Source organism: Indicator indicator, chromosome 28 (assembly GCF_027791375.1).
Source record: "Indicator indicator isolate 239-I01 chromosome 28, UM_Iind_1.1, whole genome shotgun sequence".
NCBI lineage: Eukaryota > Metazoa > Chordata > Aves > Piciformes > Indicatoridae > Indicator > Indicator indicator.
The window spans coordinates 13,422,703-13,443,024 of NC_072037.1; the positions used below are offsets into that span (position 1 = coordinate 13,422,703).

The following is a 20,322-nucleotide window of genomic DNA, read 5'->3' on the forward strand; positions in this document are numbered from 1 at the left end:
GGATAAAGGTCCTCCAAAGCATGAGGAAGAGAGGCCCAGAGCACTGCTGCTCACTAGGGGGAACAGATTTTCTTGCGCAAGGAGGAATTCTTTCTCCTCAAAGCACAGCAGAGTACCTGCAGCTCTAGGCACTGGTCTAGCATCATCCTGCGCTGGACCCAGGCCTTCTCTAGGTCTGTTCGCTCTTGATCCAGGATGTCCAGCTTATCCTTGATCTCAGGGCTGGCATAGTGCCCACGGGCGAGGAGCTGCTGCCCAAACTGCTCAAATGTCTGGAAAGTGCCAGCCCTTGCATCTATTTCAGTGCGGTGCTCCTGCAGAGGACAGAGACGCCATTAAACAGAGCTCTTCTTGGAACCCTGAACGGAAAGCGTCAGAGACATCACTGGAGGATTCTGACACTTTCTCTCTCATGTACCTGGTGCCTTTCCAGTAAAGCCTCAGCTCCAGTCACATCCTTCGCAAGCTCATCCGAGGAGACCAGGCCCCGGATTCCGTTGATCCAAGACATGAGGTCCCTGGGAACACACAAACAGAGGATTTTTTCCTGCCTCCACTGAACCAAGCAGAAGAGGAGGAGGAGAAGGCCTTCTCTGCACCCTGCCCAGGAGCCAGAGATGCTTCAGCAGAGCAGAGGGAGCAGCACCTGAAGTCACTGAGGAAGCGCTGCAGGTCGTGTGAGTCTCCCAGCTTCTCCTTGCGCTCGTCAGCTCTCTTGCCCAGGCTGCTCCAGGCCTGGTTCAGCTCCGTGCACTTCTCCTGCAGGTCCTCAGCAGACTCTGGGTGTGACTGGATCAGGCGCTGGGCAGTCTCACCAAGAGAATTCACCTGGAGTTAGAAAAAGGAAATAAGCACAATGAAGACAAAAAGAATAATTCCATGGCTCCATCCTTCCTGTGAGATAAAGAGGAAGCTTCGGGCTTTGTCCTCCTCACAGCCTCACCTTGTCTCCAAGAGCCGCCAGGTCTCTCTCAAAGCCTTCATGTTTGCGCTGCAGAGCCTGCACGCTGGCCAGGTCATGTCCATAGTTGTCTGTATTTAGGGCCTGATTCTTCTCCTCTATCCATTCTTTTGTTTCATCAGCATCTCTGATTTGAGTGAAGGCAAAAGGAGAACCAAAGGGGAGGTCACAGGAGGATGTGGCACCCAGCATGGTGCTGACTGTCAGGGACACTCCCAAGGTTGATGGTACTGTGAGACTGCTGCCCCAGCTGACACAGGCAACTGTTGCCAGCACAGGATGGTCACCCAGACCCCCCAAGCCCACAGCAGTGCTGCAATGTTCCAGATTTGTAAACAAATCTTTCTTTTTCTATGAAAATATAAAGAGTCCATGTTGGACCACTGGTGGCCTAACTTCCACTGAACAAGCTGGGGGTTGAAGTCTGATTTGTTCAGGTCCCAGTCTGGTTTAGAACTCTTCCTACACAACCTTACTGACTTAACCCCAAGCATGACACAAAAGCTCACCTGTGGAACCTCTGCACTTCATGGGCACTGCCCAGGAGCTGGCTTCGCTCCTCTGCTAACTGCTGCAGCGATCTCCAGCGTTCATTCAGCTCCTGCGGAACAAAACCCCAAAGCCATCGTACAGGCTGACAGCATTGCTGCCTGCACAAGAAACACTTCCTGCTGCTCACTGAGGCTTTGTGATGGCAAACAGAAAACTTCAGGTTGCTCATTGCTTATCTGTGCCTTCCCCACTCTGCTGACACAAACATGACAACAGCTCCTTCCTCTCTGCTCTCGTAGGCCTTGCCTCAAGGCTCTACTAAGAATACTGACAGCCCTGCTGGAAGACTTCCTAAGTGGCTGTGCTTCTTCCTTCTGCAGCATAGAAACTTCCTCAGTAAGACAAAGGAGAAGCCAAGACTGGGCTTGCCCTGCAGGTGGAAGTTGCTGTTCTGCTTGGTTCCAGAGGCAAGCAGCTCAGTTAAATCAAATCATCTCCAGGGCTTCTCCCAAGATCTAAACCCAAAGTGACTGATGAGCCCTCTATGTGTCAGTAACTCCTTCAATGAGTTGACTGAAAAAGGTTTGTAAAGGGTAATGGAAGACAAAGGCTGTGGGCAGGGAGGACTGCAATCAGCTCCTCAGAGGCTGCAGCTTACCTTGATTGAGTTAAAGGTTGCCACTGAGTGCACCATCAGCCGCGCAGACTGCAGGGGAAGGCAGAGACACAAAGGCAGAGTTAAAATCAGCTCTGCCCAACCAGACCCAAAACCAGACTGAAAGAAATCTCCTTGGAACTCCTTAATGACCTGGCCTAGTTCAGAAATAGACTTGGTAAAAATACAACTCTGCAAAATGCAGAAGTGCCCCAGATCAGAAAGGTTTCAGTGGAAACTGCTGAATTCTATAGTTCTGTAGCTGCTTCCCTGGCACAGTGCTTTGAACACACTTGCCCAGGATGAAAGAGAGAAGCAAACACCAAGAAAACCAATGCCAGTGAAACTGCAAAAGCAACTAAGAGTAATTACAAGGCGTTACAGGCCAGAGCAACAACAGTTAGAAATGGGCAGGCTGACTCCAATCTTGGTGCTAACTGAAACCAACACTAATTGTCCCAAGGAGGAAAACCTGAGGCAATATTCAGCAGGTGAATTAAACTCCCAAACCTTGTCACAGGGATGGAAATAAGATAAAATGAATCAGCCAAATGGTTTAGCTCCGCAGAGGTTTTGATGACATCAGCTTGGCAGCTAAGTCAGGTATGCCCAAAAGATCACCAGAACTGGGGAAGGCTAAACAGAAGGATGCCAACCAGCTCCCTCCAAGGAGCAACCTGCTTTCCTGGGGATGGATCACTTGGCCAAACTCATCTCTTTGCAGAGACACAGAGGAGTTTTCCAGGAGGCTCTCAGTGCCTTAGCACAGGTGCTGCAATCTGTGCAAAACACAGCACAGGTCTGGCACTGAGACTCTGACCTGGTCTGCAGCCTGCCCATGCTGCTATGCTGGCACTTGTGGTTTGTCCTGCTGCTGTGTGCTGCCAGGCTATGGCACTCACCTTCCAAGGAGAGGCTGTCTTAGAATCAGGTTCATCCTGTGGGCAAATGTGAAGAAACAGTTTTGAATAGGAAGCAAAATATAAAGTGATCAGAACACACTAGAAAACTTTGGAAGCTTTCCACCTTCAGTCCCTGTCAGAGGACATCTCCAGCCATGGGTACCAGCAAGAGCTTGCACCAATTTGGGTCACCCTGCTCTGCACTGACTTGGGACCTGGGTCAAGACGCCCAGGAAACAACAGTGCCAAAGACAACTTAACCCTTTGATGTCCATTCAGAGTCACTACTGAGTCCCTTCATGGAAATTAACTACAGTTATGGCTGGACTGCTCCTGCATCCCAACCCTTTTAAGTGCCACAGTACCTCAGAAATGAACACTTACCCTGGGCATCATTCCATAGACTTCCTGCAAAGGGACAAACAGGAACAGTTTGTTACTGTCAAAGAGAAAACGTTCTCATGGTTTGAATAGCAGAGAGCAGCAGAGAGGCTCCATCCTTCTACAACCTGGTTACCAGCATGGCAGCAAGCTGGGCAGTGCTCACACAGCCTCCAGAGAAACAGGCTGCCCAGTACTCTGCTGGCACTGGATAGAATTCTTTACAGAAAGAGCAGCACCAGTATATAAAAACCTGGCAAACCCCAGGGGTGTTACCAAAAAAAGAGAAACCAGAAACCCCTAGAACTCTTCCACTGGAAGATCAGCTCTGGTTTATTCCTCTTTGCCCTAACATCCTTCACCTTGCCTATAAAGAAATAAAGCCAAAAGGTCAAATCTTCACGAAGCAGAGCTAATGCATGGATTTGCCATGACTCAATGTTCTTTTGAAGACTTCCCATTCCTAAGGAGCAGGAAGACAAAAGCTGTGGGTGGTGCACCGTGCTGTGGCACCATCTCAAACAAAACAGCTCCAAGGGTGCCCGGGTGCTGGCCACGCTGCAGGCCAGCACTGAATGTCTCTGGCTAGAGCAGCACCCACCCCAGTGACTAGAGCCCTGCACTGGCACACAGGACAGACAGAAGAAAGGAAGGAAGGCTTCAGCTTCTCAAAGGGTTACACTAAGTCAGAGAAAAAGCAGACCTGTTGCTGTACTGCTTGCACTTCATCTGCCATCAACCCTTCCGACTCCAGGTCATTGGCAACCTTGTTGATGTCCTTCAGCCGTGACTCGTTGGCTTTCAGATCCTGCGTGGGACAGGAGATGGCACAGCATCAACATCCACACCAGCTGGCACTCCAGGGCTGCCCAACACCACAAACCAAAGTACAATCCAGTTGTAAACCTTTGTGTTTCCAGCCACAGCTGTTTCCTTCTCAGCTATGGAAAACTACCATGGACACACCAGCAGCAAGCCTGCAGGGACAACAACCAACAACCCAACTCTGCAGCACTGCCACACACCTTCTGAAAGTCATCAAATTTCTTCTGCAGCACCTCCACTTGCTCCAGGTCAGCCCCCACTTCCTCACTGGTGAGGGCAGCCTCCTTCTCATTGATCCACTGCTGCAGCTCATTGGCCTCCCGGAACAGCATGAACTTCTTGCAGCTCTTCTCCAGCATGGCCTTGCGCTTCTCTCCCAGCTCCAGGAGGGAGTGGTATCTGTAAGGGGCAGGAAGGGACAAAGGGCAGTCAGAGTGCACTCAGCACAGTCACTGTCACTTACCCACCACTGTCACCACCGAAGATAGGAGAAAACCTTGCTCCCTGCTCTGCCACAGAGCCCTCTCCTGCAGAATACAGTTAAGTGCCAACTGCAGGTTCACCCTCTAGATGGACACAACCACAAAGGTCTCCCACACACAACACCTCACCAGGCGAAAGCAAACCCAAACAGCTTAGGGCAGGATAAGCTCTCAAGTTCCAGCAGCACTGTGATGCAGGAATCAAAGGGTCTTGTTCTGAGAGGTATTTCTTCCTACAGTACACCCAGGTCACAAACCCTACCAACCATCTCTCAGCGGTGCAAAATCTGCTGGATGCTCACAAAAGCATCAACACAACTACACTCAACTAGGAAATCCATGGAACTCATTCCAGGTGCACTGCTTTGTATCTGTGCAATTCCCAACAGCAATCTCATTTACATGAGAATGAATACAAAGTAAAACCTCTAAGATGCTTATTTCCAGTCCAAACCAATTTAACCCTCAGCAGCCCAGGCATTTATTTCAAACCACAGGAAAACTGAAGTCCTTTCTTCAATTCCTGGTAACCAACAAGACATTGATGGTTCTACCAAACCTCTCCCAATCTACTGCTGAGAAAAGCCAAGGGGAGCTTTGCAGTTGTTGATGCTGAGTGACAGCACCCTGCAGCAATGCTGTCTGCAAAGAGCCTCACCCTCCACTCCCCTCCTGACTGCTCCCCTAGTTTAAGTTCTTTGGCAGATGAGACATTCCAGCTGCATCTGGATGGAGTTTGAGATTCTGAAGCAGACTGCACCTTGGTCTACCACAGTGATCCACAGCAGCAACTGACTCTCATTATTAACCCCTTTTGATAGTATTAAATCAAATCATGTAGGACACTGCTGAGATGCCTGCAGGGGCCTCAGATGGAGAAAAGGAAGCCCTGCAAAGCTCTCCCCTCCCACCCTGCAGTACAGACACTGAGCAGTTAACACCTTCCACCTGCAAGAGCTCAACCATGCAGCAATTTCCTAACCAGGAGCTAACTCAGAAGGGAAAAAGCCATCAGAAGCAAATCCTGGATACCCTGGGCTCTAACATCTGTGCATCTGTGCATCGAACTGACACCAGCTGAGTCCCTCCATGGAAGCAGAGAGCTCATGGTGGTTTGTCTACCCTGGTTTAAGACTGGATAGAAAGGAACTAAGAATCTTTCACACTGGGTTTGAACAGAAACTTTCTGCCCTGACTTGAGGAAAACACTGGTTGGAAGCCTGCCCCAGCTGCAGGTGTTTGCCACAGCACACAGCTGCAGGTATTAACTACTTGTGAAGCTCAGAGGATCTGGGGCAAAATGCCTTAAGGAGAAGACCTTCCCTCAAAGTTGCTTTGCAACACCTCAGAGATGAACAGAATCACTTCTGATTCTTAAACAAAAGATCCTCTCTGGGGAAAGCCAGGCACAGGGAACACCACTGCTTTGGACATCACAGCACCCTCCACAGCCATAACAGAACCTTGGCTTTGTTGCCCCAAGGACATAAATGCAAGTTTGAAAATTAAGTCAGTGTTCCAATAAACCCCAAACCATCCCACAGAAGGAAACTAAATCTTTCAGACTGCCCTGCAGGAGCTCTGTGCTGAGCTCTGACAACTCCACCTTCCCCCAGTCCCCCACAGGATGCAGCACCTGGAGTAGGTATTTGATACCTCTATGTACAACATTTCCACCTGCAGCTCACAGTGCAAGAGACTCTTTTTAAGGACAACTGTCTGGCCTTGACTAAAGCCTCTTTTGGTGAGCAAAATCAGCATACTGGGAATGACATCATCAGCCACTTAGCAGCAGAGGTGACGACAAGGTAAGCAGCTGGCTGGCTACAGAGGACACACAGCGCACAGGACAGCAATCCACACTGCAGAAACTGCTGCATTCTGTCTCTTTGGAGGAGCCTTCCCAGAGGAGGAAACAAAGAAGGATGAAGAGTGACAGCATGGAGACAGCAGGGTTTAGAAAAGGCTAAGCCTACTCACAGTTCTTCCACCTGTTTCATACGCAGAGAGACACTGCCGACTTCCTTAGTTATGAGAGTCCTGCACAGACAGAGGGAGCACAGCAAATGCATGCAAAAAATTAGTCAGATTAACAAAAACAACGAAAGCTGCAGCTCCAACCATGGGTGGTCTGTAGTAGGAGATGGTGAAGAGCTCACATTCAAATGGAGAAGATCAGGGGTCAGTCAGAAGCAAATGAAGCAAGTCAGATCAGGAACACAATTCACATAAGGAAACCTCAGCAGCGCACTCGGGCTCTCCCCACCAGGCCTCATCTCCTGCCTCTGACTGAACTGAAGGGTGGTTCCCTTTCCTTGCCTCCAAAGTAAGGCAGCTCTCTTCTAGTCCCTCACAGCAGTGTGCCACCCATTGAGGAGCTGACACATGAGCAGAGCCCTGCTCACTTCCTCACCATTTTCCAGCCTTTACTCTCACTGGTGGAAGTTGTGGTTTTGGTTTGGGTTTTTTTAACCAGCAGTGACTCTGTGTCACTAAGAACTGGTAACTCAGAACAATGGAGTGGGCAGAAATTCTCACACAGAATGACAGGGCAGCTGTGCAGACAGACAGAAGCATGCATAAAACTTTCAGCTTTGGCTTCCAAGTGGCTTGATAAGGTGAGCCAGCAGCTCTCAGCTATCACCCACAGCCCTGGCCTGAACTAATCTATGACTCCCATGTGCTGTGGGAGGTCACTGCCAAGCAGCCAGGCAGATTTGTCTAGCTGCAGTGTTGTGCTGCTTTTAAAAAGAAAGGGGGGGAATAAAAAAAATAAGAAAAAAAAAAAAGAAAAGAGGAGAGGGAGCAAGTTTTAGTCCCTGTAGTGGCACCAGAAGCAATGAGTGAGCAGTAGTGTAGGCACAGCTGCTGAGGATGTCACCTCCAGACATAGCCCTGGGTGGGGAGGGCACTGTACTTCCTGCAACCAGACCTAAGAAAGATTTTCCAAGCAGATCCTACATTGAGCAGGAACAACTACAAACAGAAGAGCTGCTAAGGACAGAGATAACTCACAAACAGGTTGAAGTTGTTAGGTCCAACAACAAAAGGAACACACAGTACCAAAGTCAGACAGCAAGTTGAGCTCTGGTGTCATGAGTTTTACAGCTCAAGCCAGGAACAGCAATGAGCAAATACAGAGCAAGAACAAACCAGATGAGTCTGTAGCCCTTCTACAACAGCCCTGTGTTTTGCTTCAAATAACTGCTCCCTAGTGTAAGAGGCATGGCCCTAACTCTCTGGTCTAAAGGAGGCAGAGGACAGGCCACCAAGGCTGTGTTGCAGTGCCACCCTCAGCTCTTACTGGTTGTCAATCTGCTCCTGGCGCAGCGCGATGCTGCCCTGCTCCTCCAGCAGGTTCTCACGGGACGCAGACTGGGCAGGGTCCAGCTTCTTCACATAGGCAGCTGGCACGAAGCCCTGACGGTCATTGACTTCAACTTTCCACCAGTCCTGGGCAGGGGAAAAAGCAAAAACCCAAACCACTGAGGCAAGCACTAAGTGTGCTGAGCAACTGAAGACTGCGCATTAGAGGTTTCTGCTAACGCAGCAGACCCAGTGATGCTCACAGCAGTTTGCTCTTATGGAGACCATTTCAAATTATCTTCTCTGCAGACATCTGGGCCTCTCTTCCACACACCCCCCCCCTTCCCTTTGGTCAAAATCCCTCACCAGCAGGGCAATGTTTTCTCACAGACACATGCCCTACAGCATTTGTTGTTTATCTGACAGCTACAGGAGTCATGAGAATGGGCTGGAGAGGTGTGGAAAACTGTGGAATGGGAGCATGGACTAAACATGCAGATTCTTCAGCTGCTCTTTATGCTCTTATTAAAGCAAAAAGAAAACCTCTCCAAAGAACATGAAACCAAGTAAGCCAAGAAGCTCAGCAAATCAGAAGGCAGGAGCATACCTTATTGGTGCTGTTGAGTAAGGTGAGGATATCTCCCTTCTTCATCGTCACCTCCCGGGGACTCTTCTCCTGGTAGTCATAGAGAGCCAGGACCAGCTCCTTTCCAGTTTCATCATCTGTGGGAGCAACTTGTTGCTAACAAGAAGAAACACAAGAAAAATTATTTGTTTTGTGTTTATTACAATCAGCGCAGTTGTCTGAAAAAATACTTCAAGCCAGCATGGGGCCTCAGAATGGCCCCTGCTGAAGGGGCTGCAACGCAGACAGTCTGACCTCAGCTGCAGCCTGAGCCCAAACCTTGCCAGCCGCCACATTACCTCTCCCAATGCCCCATAGCTGCCTGCTATGGCTGCAAAGCCAGAACACTGCTGCTGAGAAACCCCAGCAGGGTACAGCCAGGTTCTCAGAACCAACAACTGCTATTCAGCTTGGCCTTTACCCTCTGTTCACCCTTTAGCAGCACAACTTCCTTACCCTGCAGGACTGGGCCTGCTCCCTCAGCGCCTGGATGCTGCTGCCATAAGCAGAGAGGTCGGACATCAGTGCTTCGTGTTTCTTCAGTAGCGCCTGCAAGGGAAAGCACCAAGCACAGTCTGCCCCTGGCCACCTCAGACACTGCCCTGCTTCACAGCCACTCTTTGGCCTCATGCTCAGGGAATGGAGTTGTTCCAGAGCTGCTAGTCCTGTGACTCCCATAAGAACAACCACTGCTGTCTATTCACAGCCCAGATTGGAGTCCAAATGCTCCTCCTCTACCTTATCTCAGCAACATTCTTTTGTGGTGACCAGGAATACCACATAGCTCACTCCAAACAGCGTGAAGCTTGAAAATGTGCCTTAAACTGCACTGCAGTTCAATGAAATGTCCCTCTGCAGGGTCTGGGAGATGGGCCTGGCCTCAGAATGGTCCTAGCCAAGTAACTATAGACAAATAATCACTTCCAGACCAGTAAATTGCTGCCAGTCAGCCTCAGCTTCCAGTGAGGAACCTGCTGCTACCAATCTCTCTGTGCTTTACAGAAGCCCTATAGAGAATACAAATGTGAAGTTTAATGCACTGAAGAGCAACATTTCATGTGCAGAAAACCAAACCAAAACTATCATCTTCTGGCCCTGAGCCGAAACCCAGCACAACGCAAGGACCTTCTGCTTCTACAGATCTTGGAATCAGCAGAGCTCCTGAAGTTTTCACCTGGACAAATCCAACCCCTCAGTGTGTTTACATCAAACTCATTGAAACAACAAATCTCAAATACCTCAGCAGAGTCTTCATCTTTTCCATAGTCTGTGCTGCCTACAATGGGCTCCTTCTCCCTCATCCAGGACTCTGCCTCATTAGCATCAGCAAAGTACTGCTGAGCTTGCAGGGAATCCTCTAGGTCCTGTCGCCGCTGAGAGGCTTTTGCTTTCAGAGAGTCCCACTTCTGGTTCAGCTCATTCAGTTTGATTTTCACATCCTCAGCTGCAAAATGTCCTAGGGGACAGAAAGAGAGGGAACTGAAGGACGTGCAGAGACAAACAAGAGGCCCTGCAGGATTATTTGTACTCTTGGAAGTCCCAGCAAGGAGGCCTGCAGTCTACTCTGACTGCAGCAACAACAGCACAGCTCAGCCCATCCTTGTGCCTCAGACTGAAAGCACTGCACCTCTCAGACTGTGCTTAGAACGTCTGAATCATTAAGAGTAAACCAAATCACATCACAACATTTCTCCTCAACGAGGAAAGAGGGAAAGTAATTTCTTTCCAGTGGCAGATTTTGACAACAGCCCACAACTACAGCAGATGTGCATTCCAGATGCTGGAATGAGGGAGACTCTTTTCAGCATTCTGGTGTTGTAGAACCAGGATCAGAAATAAAGACACAATCAGAAATAAAGACACTGAAATCAGGAAGGACTCTTGCTGTCTTTGTGCAGGATACTCTCACCTTTTGACTGGTCTCTCAGACACAAGCCTTTAACAGACTTAAAAAAAACAGAGGCTACCTACCACAGGCACAAAGCTGTTGAGTACAGGCTTGCAGGTATTGGAGATCTGTGAGAACTTTCACAGGTTCCCATCCAGGAATCTTTTTATTTTGAGTGAAAACATGGCCACCAGAGCACCCTGCTACCGCTCGGGTAAGAACAGACAGCGAGAGAGCAAAGACCAGCACAGATATATCTGAAAGAATGAGCACTCAGACCCCCAGACATACCCTCCTCCACCATGGCGTTCCCCTTCTGGGTGACTGCTTTAATGCGGGGCTCATGGCCTGCAATTTCTGCCTGCAGAGCCTGGTGCTTCTTCAGCAGGTTCTGGACACCAATTAAATCCTTGCCTAAAAGATGAAAAATGGATAATCAGCTAATTGAGATCAAATCAAAGCAAACAAAAAGTGCCAGGAAGCTGCAAGCAGTGTCAGACAAGCTTGCAGAGGTCAAGGGCTGTCACAGGCACCAGGGAAACTACATTGCTGGCACAAGTGTAGGAAAAAGCCAGAGAACCATGGCTGGTGGCAGCCCTGGCCCTCCATGCAGGATTAACCACAGCAAGCACTTAGAAACTTCTACAGCGAAGTCGGAACAGAGCAGCTCCAACATCTAGGTCCTGGAGAGCTCAGGAGGCACCAACCTCTGTTCGTTGAGGCTGCTATGGGCTCTTTTTCTCTGATCCAGGTCTCCTCGTCCTCGATGTCCCGGAAGAGCTGCTGCAGGCGAAGGGAATCGGCGAGCTTCTGCTTGCGAGCCACCATGGGATCCTTCAGTGCCTCGTAACGAGCAACCAGGGCCTCCTGCTTCTTCTTGATGTTGTCAGCATCAAAGTGCCCAGCATCCTGGAACTGGCGTGCCTGGATGGTGATGCCATCGATGCGATCCTAGGACCAATTCGGCAGCTGTCAGCTGGGACAAAGCTCTGCCATAGGAGAGCTGCAGCTGCACACTGCCAGGGCAAGCACCTTGGTACTCAGCACACCACCTAAATACCACGGGGCTTAATCTGGTGATTTCACCACACAGACAGAAGCCCTGCACCCACACCAGTGACACAGATGTGCTACTCCAGATGAGCCATGCTTCAGCTACTAACTCCAGCTGTGGGGGCCTAGGCTGGGTTGATTTTCTTGCTGGGGATTTAATTGTCCTAAAGATCATCTGCAGATGAAGGGACCACTACCAGTAATGTTCTGCACTTAAAGCACAACACAAAGTGCAGGGGAAGAGGCTGTTTGCAGGTGCAGAGGCCAAAGGGAGTTCTCCCTATGCAAAGCAGAGCACATCTTTTTGAAGCTGGTACCCACAGCACACAACAAGGCTGTCCTTCCAGCAGCTCACAGCAGAGGCTATTTTGCTTTATCCAAGAGCTTAGTTATGTCGGTTATGAAAATATTGTTCTTGGAGACACAGATCAAAATCTCTGCTGCTGAACAGGCTGTAAGGGCCAGGGCTACAAATGAGGGAGATGCAGACCTGCTAAAGTCTCTGGAGGGACTGCTTTTGAGAGAGCAGATCTGAAACAGCAGAAAGAAAAAAAACCACTTCCCTTACCTGATGGGCAGCCACATCTGCCTCTAGCAGGGCATGTTTCTTCTGAAGATTCTGAACACTAGTAAGGTCTTTTCCATAGTCATCAGAGGCCAAGTGTCCCTCTACCTCATACAGCCACAGCTCAATGTCTTCCACGTTGCGGTTGAACTGCTGCTGTTGATTGGCCTCACGCAGTTTTATACCTGACCAAGGGGAAAAATCATCTTCAGGGTTCTGCTCCACTTCACTCACTTCCTGCCTTCTCCCAGCTAAACTCTCTCCTGCTCTCTTGAGCAAGTCACACCTTTGAGCTCAGTGGCCTCCAGAAGCTTCTTCCACAAGCTGATCACTTCATTCATGCGAGCTGCCACCTCATCTGAGGCATAGTGGTTGACATCAATCAGCTTCTGGCCAGCCTTCTCCAGGGCATCGATGCGGCTCTGGTTAGCAGAAAGCTCTGCCTCAAAAGCCTGATGCTTCTGAACCTTGCCTTGCAAGTTGGAGGGATCCTACAAGTGAAAAAGAAAAAAGGACCTTTCAATCCAAAAGGAGTCTCTGAAGGACTTTTAAAACTAGACAACATCCATACAGCTGCCAAGATGTCCCCAAACACAGGCCTCTGGAGTCAGCAGTGAAGCTACTGAAGAGGCATCATGGCAGCATGGTGGGAAAGCCCCTTGGGGTCAAGGGGGAAGGACAATTCCTCCTCTTGCCTTTAATGGTACCATTAGGCTGGTTGCATTAAGCCTAGTGTTGCCTTAAAATGACTCTGATCTTGGCTTTGGCTTACCTTGTATGCCTCATCCGTTGCAGTCTTCATCTTCTCGTTCACCCAGCTCTTGAGCTCGTCAGAGTCACGGAAGAACTGCTGCAGGTGGAAGGAGTCTGCCAGCTGTGCGCGGCGGCGCATGGCACGCTCGTGCAGGGCGTTGCGGCGGCTCAGCAGCTGAAGGGAGAGTGAAAACTTTGTCATTCCTCAAGCTTGTGAGAGCCACCATTGCATCCACACCATGAGAGCTCAGCTGCCCCACCATACACTGCAGCCACACCACTGAAAATACGGCAGGAGATGGTTTACAGCTGATAGCCCCAAGCTGTCTGAGATACTTACAGCATCTCTGCGTGTAGCAACATCATCCATGGCGTAGTGGTTGTTCTGAATCAACTTTGTAGCAAACTCATCTAATGCCTGAAGAGAAAACAGGTTCCCTTTTACTTGGTGTCATGGAAATTGTTTGTGCAAGTCTGCTAAGAATAGCTCTCAAGTTTGTCATCCTGCAACCAGCAGAAGCCCTGACAACAGCTCCCTTCTGCATTTCTGCCATGAGCAGCGTGGCAGAGTGCAGACTTTTGGCCAGTCTTCATCCAGGCAGGATGTGCAAGCACTGGGTGGCTGCTCAGCTCCTTGAGGCAGCAACCAAGCCCTACCCTCTTCTCCAGAATTTTCCATTTTAGAGACAATGCACAACTTAGAGATAAGAGACCCCACACAAGTGGATCACTCTGATCCTTCTTGGTCAGGCCTCAGCAGCACCTCCTCCCCAGTCAAATCCGTTTTATCCCTTGCCCAATGACTGACCACCTCCTGTAAATGTCTTACGGTGATTTTCTCCTCTTGGGCACTGAGGGATTTCTCAAAGTCTTCATGCTTCTTTAAAAGAGCCTCCACACTATCCAGGGAGTCACCAAGGTCTTCATTCAGCAAAAATGCCTGAAAGAACCAAACACACACTTTCAGTTGCCATGCTCAGCTGCTCTGAATCAACTTGAGCACAGCCAGGGATGTTTCCTGCCATGAGATATTACTGACGAGTACAGGACTCTGAGGTTCCCTGTGTGCCTCCCACAGCCAAAGGGTCAGGATCAGTCTCTTCACTTCTCCAAGGGTTAGCACACACAAGCAATCCAAGCCAGCATCACAACAGCTTCAGCAGGAGATAGAAGCAGTCTCTGAAGCAGCTTGGACTGGGTACTCTGCCTAGCACCCTGCTCACCAGAGCAGGCTTGGTGAACTCTGGGCACTCACCTCCTGTTTGCTCATCCAGTTGTCAACTTGTTCAGTGTCTCTGTAGAAGAGCTGCAGGTCCATGCACTGCTCGTACTGCTGCCTGCGAAGCTCCCACAGCTCCAGCAGAGCAGACCTCTCGTCTGAGAGGATGGTCAGCTGATGGGGTGGGAAGAGGAATACAGCAGCGTTTGAGTTCCCAGTCTGGTTCATTTCCATCCCAAGGTGAAATCAAGTTGTGACTAAAAGTGGTCAACACTGGACTGAAAAATGACCCCGTGTGAAAAGAAACCATTCTCCTGCTACTGACATCATCATCCTCACACTGAGCAAGCTTTCTGTCAGCTTCCCCAAGCCTGAGCAGTGGCTCCAAATCTTCTGGCTCCAGTCACAAACCTCTCCTTTTCCAAATGAAATTCCCATAGGGCTTTAAGAGACAACCCCTCTGACTGCAGCTCTACCCACAGCAGCAGCTGTGCAGCAAACTGTGCTGCTGCCTCAGCCTCTGGTATCTCTTTGCTCAGTCTCAGGGCACTGACTGATCAGTGTTTGCACATGCAGGCTTCATGAGAGGCCTCATTAGTTTGAGCACCAACATTCAGAGAAAAAGAGACAAAATTCTTCTAGTAGCTCTTGCTCTCAACTTACCTTTTCTTTAACTTCATCAGAAGCATAGTGCCCAGCAGCAAGCAGAGCCTGGCCAGACTCATCAGCAGATTTGAAGCTATCTTCATGGGCATCAATTTCTCCCTGTGGAAGCAGGGAGACGTTACCAAGTTTATCTTAGTGTTAGAACATGAAAGCTGCTCTTGGAAAGAACAGAGCCAACGGTTTGGACATCTGACTGACAAACATCCAACTGTCTTCAAATACACTTCACATGAAACCCAGATGCACTGCCTTACTCTGCAGGTAAGGAAATGCCAATCCATGTCAAAAGGAAACTAAATGCTGCTTTCTAAGCTTACAGCAGCTCCTCAGGATGAAGGAAAGCAGTGGTCACCCCAGCTGACTCTAGCAGCTCTAGTTACTTTTTGTAAATATAAGCATTCCTAACCACTTATTTCCTAGTGTGCCTCTGCTAACAAGAAAGAGTGAAACTATTCCATCAGGCCAACAACCTGGGACTGTGCTGGCTGCATGACTAAAGGATTGCAGCAATACAGCATCAGCAGTTCTGGCGCAGAGACTGCCTTAGACACACAAATAATTGTTGAGGGCTGCTGACTGGCTCTAGCTGCACACCCATCATACCTTGTGCTCCTGATGCCTATCTAGAAGGGCTTCTGCTCCAGCCACATCGTTGGCAAGCTCATCAGCATTAATCAGAGCCTTCATCTCAGTCACCCAACTGGTGAGGTCTCGGAAGTCTGCCAGAAAGCGCTGCAGCCTTAGGAGAACAAAATGCAAACCCAAGTGTTTGGGAAGAATTTGATTGTATAGCGTCTCTATACTTAACCCAAAGAAAAGGTTATAAACATTAAAGCTGCTCCCCAGATAGAGACAAAACAAGGCCCAAAATGCCACCAGAATGGTAAATAACCAAGTCTGATCTCAATCAAAAGAAGCCTTTTAGAGCCAGGAAAATGCTGGCTTCAAGATCAGTTTCTCCCAGACCTATCTTGCACATCACTTACACTGAAAGTAAAAGGAGCTTCCTAACTGCAAGCCTCTCGGAGGAGTACAACAACCAGGAGATGGTTCTCAAGCAGAGTGATTCAAGATAGCCCAGGGGACTACTCCTGTCACAAGCACCACAGTGTGGTGGGACTGACAAAGCTTCAGTTGTGCCAGGCCTCAGCCTCAGAACACCAAGCAAAGCAAATCTCAGGCTCCTTTCAGCAGCCTTTACAGCCACTGATCAGCTGTGATCTCCTGCTGTTTCCCTTTTAACTTCGCTGTTGATCTGAAGAGACGATGACAGGGGAGGCAAAGGAGAATGACTACTTGTGTGGGTCTCCACCACCACAAATCCTGCATCATGGGAGGCAACAAACAGCAGAGTAACAAGACTAAAATGGATGTAACCTAACCACCATAGTAGGTTAAGGTTCCTTTTAACACAGCTTCTCAGGAGGGATCTAAGAGATCATGCTCCATGGACAAGCAGGCTAGTATAGAAACACCATGGGATGAATACAAATACCACAGCAACACAGCAGCTGTGACCAAAATGGGCACTTCACTCAGCCTAGGACAACACAGCAAACAACGTACTGCACAAAATCACAAAGGCTGTACAGGGAGACTCATAATATGAATATTAAAAACCCCCACCCAAAGCAAAAGTCCTTCAAACTGCAGGAGGAAAAAGCAAACAGCATAAAGCACTCAGGGGTCTCCTTCCATAACTGATGCAGAGAACAACCCAAAGCTGTAAGCACTGAACACAATTTATGTTACTGCAAAGTCTGCTGAATGAGACTGTTGCTGAGATCAGCAGAATCACCCACACACCAGCACCCCTGCCCAAGCCAGGGGAGGCAGTGCCAGGCCAGCAGAGTCCCACCTGTAGGAGTCGTTGAGGCGAGCATGGCGCTCTGCGGCCAGGGTGCGGATCTGCTCCCAGCTGGCAATCAGTTCCTCGCGCTTCACTTGGATCTGAGATGCATTGATGGGGTGGGACTGCTGCAGACGGTCAGCTTCAGCACACAGGGCCTTCACCTGGGCAGCACCAACAGGAAGTAAGCTTCTGGACTTTTATAAGCAGGTTACCTTTTTTAAACCACAGGTGAAGAACATCCCCAGGGGCTACCTTGTCTTCCAGGGCTGCAAGATCTCTCTCCAGTCCTTCGTGCTTGCGCAACAAAGCCTGGACGCTGGCCAGGTCTCTGCCAAAATCATCCGAGGCCATCAACTGCCCTTTCTCCTTGATCCAGCTGATTGTTTCATCCACATCCCTTCAAAACAAAGCACAGATTAAGAGCAGCCTGCCTTGGGTGGGAGCTGGACAAGAGCAGGATGTTCTGCTGCATGCATGACAGAGGTACTGGCACACAAACCCAGGTCTGAGGAGTGCCGCCAATGGCAGTCACCCTTAAAAGCACAAGAAACACCACCCAAAAATCCCCAGGACAACTGAGCTGACACCCAGGACAGAAAAATGGGGAGGAAAGGGAAGCAAAACTGCCATTAGCAGGACTGAGCACAAGTGCCAACTGTTGGAAAGCCAAATCAGAGTGAGAGTTCTAAGGCCACTGCAGAACAACGAGGTCCTCGTCCAACAGTCATGAGGAGCACTAAAGCAAAACCACAACAGACAATAGAGGCTGATCTCATCCTGCTGCACACAGCTGAATGCATCACTAAACCTCCACACAAACACCACAGCACTGCAGCAGATCCAGCCAAGCTCCTACCTGTTGAAGCGTTGAACTTCAGCTGCCCCAAAGAGCTTTCCTTGCCTCTGCAGGGCAAGCCCCTTCAGACGCTGCCAACTTGCATTTACTTCATCCTGTTTGGACTTGATCAGTTCCTCTTCAGGGTGTAGCTCCTAGTGAGCAAAGAGAAATGCTCTTTTCCCATGTTCTGTGGTTTCACCTTCATCGACAGCACCTTGCAACGTGGCTGGCTCCCAAGAGACCAACTCATCATTGCTGCACTTCCCAGATGGTTACTCCAGGCAACAGCTTCCCCGAACCCTCACTGTGGAAATATTCAGTACTCCTGCAGCAGCCTCATTTTCTCTCTGCACAGCAGAGGGCTGCAAACAGGATCTTTTTTTCCCTTTGAATGCAACACTTCCTGCCCTGTTTCCATCCTAACTAAGCCTCAGATGAGAATCACAGAATACACTGGGTTGGAAAGGGACCTCTAAAGGTTCAAGCTCCCTGCAGCAAGCAGGGACACATATTTTAGAAGATATTTTAAACCTGGTTGCACATCTAGAGTAAAGCTTAAAGACCTGCCACCAGACCAGGGGCAGAAGAGGAAGCTACAGACAAAAGCTTACTGTGCCAAACCAGACTTGCAGGAGAAGCTTCCACCACAGCTGTTTACCTGGATAAGTTTGCCAGCAAATTGGTTCACTTCATTTACTCTTTCCTCATGAGCTGCAAGGTCTGTCTGGAACTCTTCGAACTTCTTTTGCAAAACCTCAACATGTTCCAAGTCCTGCCCAAGCTCTTCTGAGGTCACTATTGCTTCCTAGCACATGAAGATAAAAAGGAAATGTCAGTATGTCCGATGGGAAATCACTACTGAAAACCAGGAAGCAAACTGTCCTAATGCTGAGTAGGTCAGAGACATTTACAATCACCAAGTTTAAAGTAAGATCTAGAATTACAAACTTTCCTCCAAACTCCACCCCCCACACCTGTCCATGACTGTAGCAAACATGCAGCTAACAATTTACCTTGTCATTGATCCAGTCCAAGACATCCTCACACTCCCGTAAGAATTGCACCAGCTTCTGTGCCTGCAGCAGTTTGACTCCCTTCTCCCTCATCTTTTCCAGCAGCAGCTCCCACAGTCGATGCAGCTCCTGCAGCCGAGTCTAGAACAACAGGCCCTGGTTATCACAACCCTGCACCAGAAATTGGATTTATTCCCTTCCTGACCTGAACAGAAGGCTTTCTTCCAAAGCCTTACATCCTAACCCTCCCCACAGACAGAGGGAGGACAAATCTCATCCTTTCATCTCCAGTCTTTAGTTTTCAAATCATGGAAAGTGACGCACCTCAAACCTGGGGATTATTGCACTGTTCACACTCTGGGTATTAATGAAGTTATCAAACAGCTACATTTATGTGACTAGAAGGGAAACACCAAAATAAATAAAATTCAAATTCTACGCTACCATGAAATCAGACAAAAGTCTGCTGCTGGCCCCTTTCACATGGTAGTTAACTCCCAACAAGCGCCTCTCGTCTTCATTCAGGGCTTTATTTGCCTTGAAGACAGCACACCCTGTTCCAAGCCAGACTTGTGCCACTTGACAGCATTGTCTCCATCTGTCTTGGCACTAACCAGTCAGTGTATTTAGCAAGCATTAAGTAATGTAATACTGAGACACTAGGAGCAATTACTACTTTTAATATTGAGTCTCCCTCTGGTTGCACTCTGCCTTTCAAAACTGTTAGGAGCAACCATAAATTTTATAGACAATTAAAAGAAAATTCTCACTCCCACACAGGCACACAACTTGCAAAACAGGAAAGTGTCTGCCCCACCCATCAGCTGTAAGGCTTTGTTCATCTGGATCTGAAACTTGAAAGTCACATCAGAGGAGCTTTTGAACTTCCCACATGGGTGGGTACCCATTTAGAGCCTTCAGCTCAACAGGTTCCAAGGAAGGAAAGAGCTCACACCATTTTCTAGCACTGCCCAAAGGGTAGTGCAAACTGTCAGGCAAAGGAGGAAGGAGGAATTACAAGACTAGGTTGCACTGCACACCAGAGAGGGTTCACCTACTCGTACGTGGGACCCGACTTGCTTGGCCGTTACTATCGGGCGCTGCGCTGTCCGGTAGGGCGTGAAAGACTGAACCATGGAAAGCAAATTACCACTCCAGGCACAACGTAGGCACAGCATTACTTAAACCCACCCAACTCCAAAGCAAGGATTATCAGACACTGTCCCATGTAGCAACCAGTTCACCTCAGAGCTGGGTCCCAGAACAAGGCACTCATGAAAGAGGAAAATATCTGTAAAGCTTTAAAAACTACTCTGTGATTTCATTAATCAAACACCTGTGCAAGTTTAGGAAGTTGTCTGTGCAATTTGCACAAAGTGTTTAAGAAAAAGTCTGCAAGGGGTAAGAAAGAAAGGAAAGAAAAGTTGAAGTTTAAATACTCACTCGTATGGTTTCAGATGCAAAATGACTTTCATTAATCATCTGATTTCCAGTCTCATCCAGCTTAACGATAGCCCCAGAATTGGCCTGCACCTCAGCTTCAAAGGCTTGGTGCTTCTGCAGCTTACCCTGCAAGCAAAACATCCAAGAAAGTGCCTGAGATGTGGTGCCCCTTCCCCCACGTTTCCCAGCACAGAGATTTTTGGAGTCTTTTGTGTACACCCAGCACTGCCAAATAAACAAGAGAACAGCCCAGCCGAGCTCATTGCTGCATCACTGCTTCCTGGGTGCATTCAAACAGCCCAGTGTTAGTTATCCCCTTGTTTTGTTTGCTCCTGTACACTGGAGTGTCCAGACAGCCAAGAGACCACCAGCTAGTCCCACCCATACCAGTTTATGTTCTACT

At 49.0% G+C, this 20,322-nt stretch overlaps 1 protein-coding gene across 14 annotated transcripts in view; it reads right to left on the bottom strand.

Annotated features, from left to right (window-relative positions):
- The window catches only part of SPTAN1 (spectrin alpha, non-erythrocytic 1), a 44,146-nt gene that overhangs the window by 15,131 nt on the left and 8,693 nt on the right, over positions 1–20,322 (bottom strand). For 10 of the 14 annotated variants that reach the window (XM_054393565.1, XM_054393572.1, XM_054393574.1 and 7 more), the window contains 32 exons: positions 19,920–20,045; positions 19,535–19,603; positions 18,477–18,617; positions 18,122–18,268; positions 17,482–17,615; positions 16,878–17,022; positions 16,632–16,786; positions 15,377–15,512; positions 14,771–14,872; positions 14,144–14,281; positions 13,718–13,828; positions 13,229–13,306; positions 12,908–13,063; positions 12,422–12,626; positions 12,139–12,320; positions 11,225–11,468; positions 10,809–10,931; positions 9,868–10,085; positions 9,086–9,178; positions 8,612–8,746; positions 8,003–8,151; positions 6,679–6,738; positions 4,417–4,615; positions 4,095–4,199; positions 3,395–3,418; positions 3,011–3,046; positions 2,112–2,159; positions 1,471–1,562; positions 944–1,088; positions 647–828; positions 419–518; positions 117–314 (listed from right to left, as the gene is read on the bottom strand). In XM_054393565.1, coding sequence (XP_054249540.1) covers positions 117–314; positions 419–518; positions 647–828; positions 944–1,088; positions 1,471–1,562; positions 2,112–2,159; positions 3,011–3,046; positions 3,395–3,418; positions 4,095–4,199; positions 4,417–4,615; positions 6,679–6,738; positions 8,003–8,151; positions 8,612–8,746; positions 9,086–9,178; positions 9,868–10,085; positions 10,809–10,931; positions 11,225–11,468; positions 12,139–12,320; positions 12,422–12,626; positions 12,908–13,063; positions 13,229–13,306; positions 13,718–13,828; positions 14,144–14,281; positions 14,771–14,872; positions 15,377–15,512; positions 16,632–16,786; positions 16,878–17,022; positions 17,482–17,615; positions 18,122–18,268; positions 18,477–18,617; positions 19,535–19,603; positions 19,920–20,045 — 4,176 coding nt within the window. Of the gene's footprint in view, positions 1–116; positions 315–418; positions 519–646; positions 829–943; positions 1,089–1,470; positions 1,563–2,111; positions 2,160–3,010; positions 3,047–3,394; positions 3,419–4,094; positions 4,200–4,416; positions 4,616–6,678; positions 6,739–8,002; positions 8,152–8,611; positions 8,747–9,085; positions 9,179–9,867; positions 10,086–10,808; positions 10,932–11,224; positions 11,469–12,138; positions 12,321–12,421; positions 12,627–12,907; positions 13,064–13,228; positions 13,307–13,717; positions 13,829–14,143; positions 14,282–14,770; positions 14,873–15,376; positions 15,513–15,759; positions 16,054–16,631; positions 16,787–16,877; positions 17,023–17,481; positions 17,616–18,121; positions 18,269–18,476; positions 18,618–19,534; positions 19,604–19,919; positions 20,046–20,322 lie in introns of those variants that run through there. The other 4 variants (XM_054393568.1, XM_054393567.1, XM_054393569.1 and 1 more) reach the window with 4 other exon arrangements.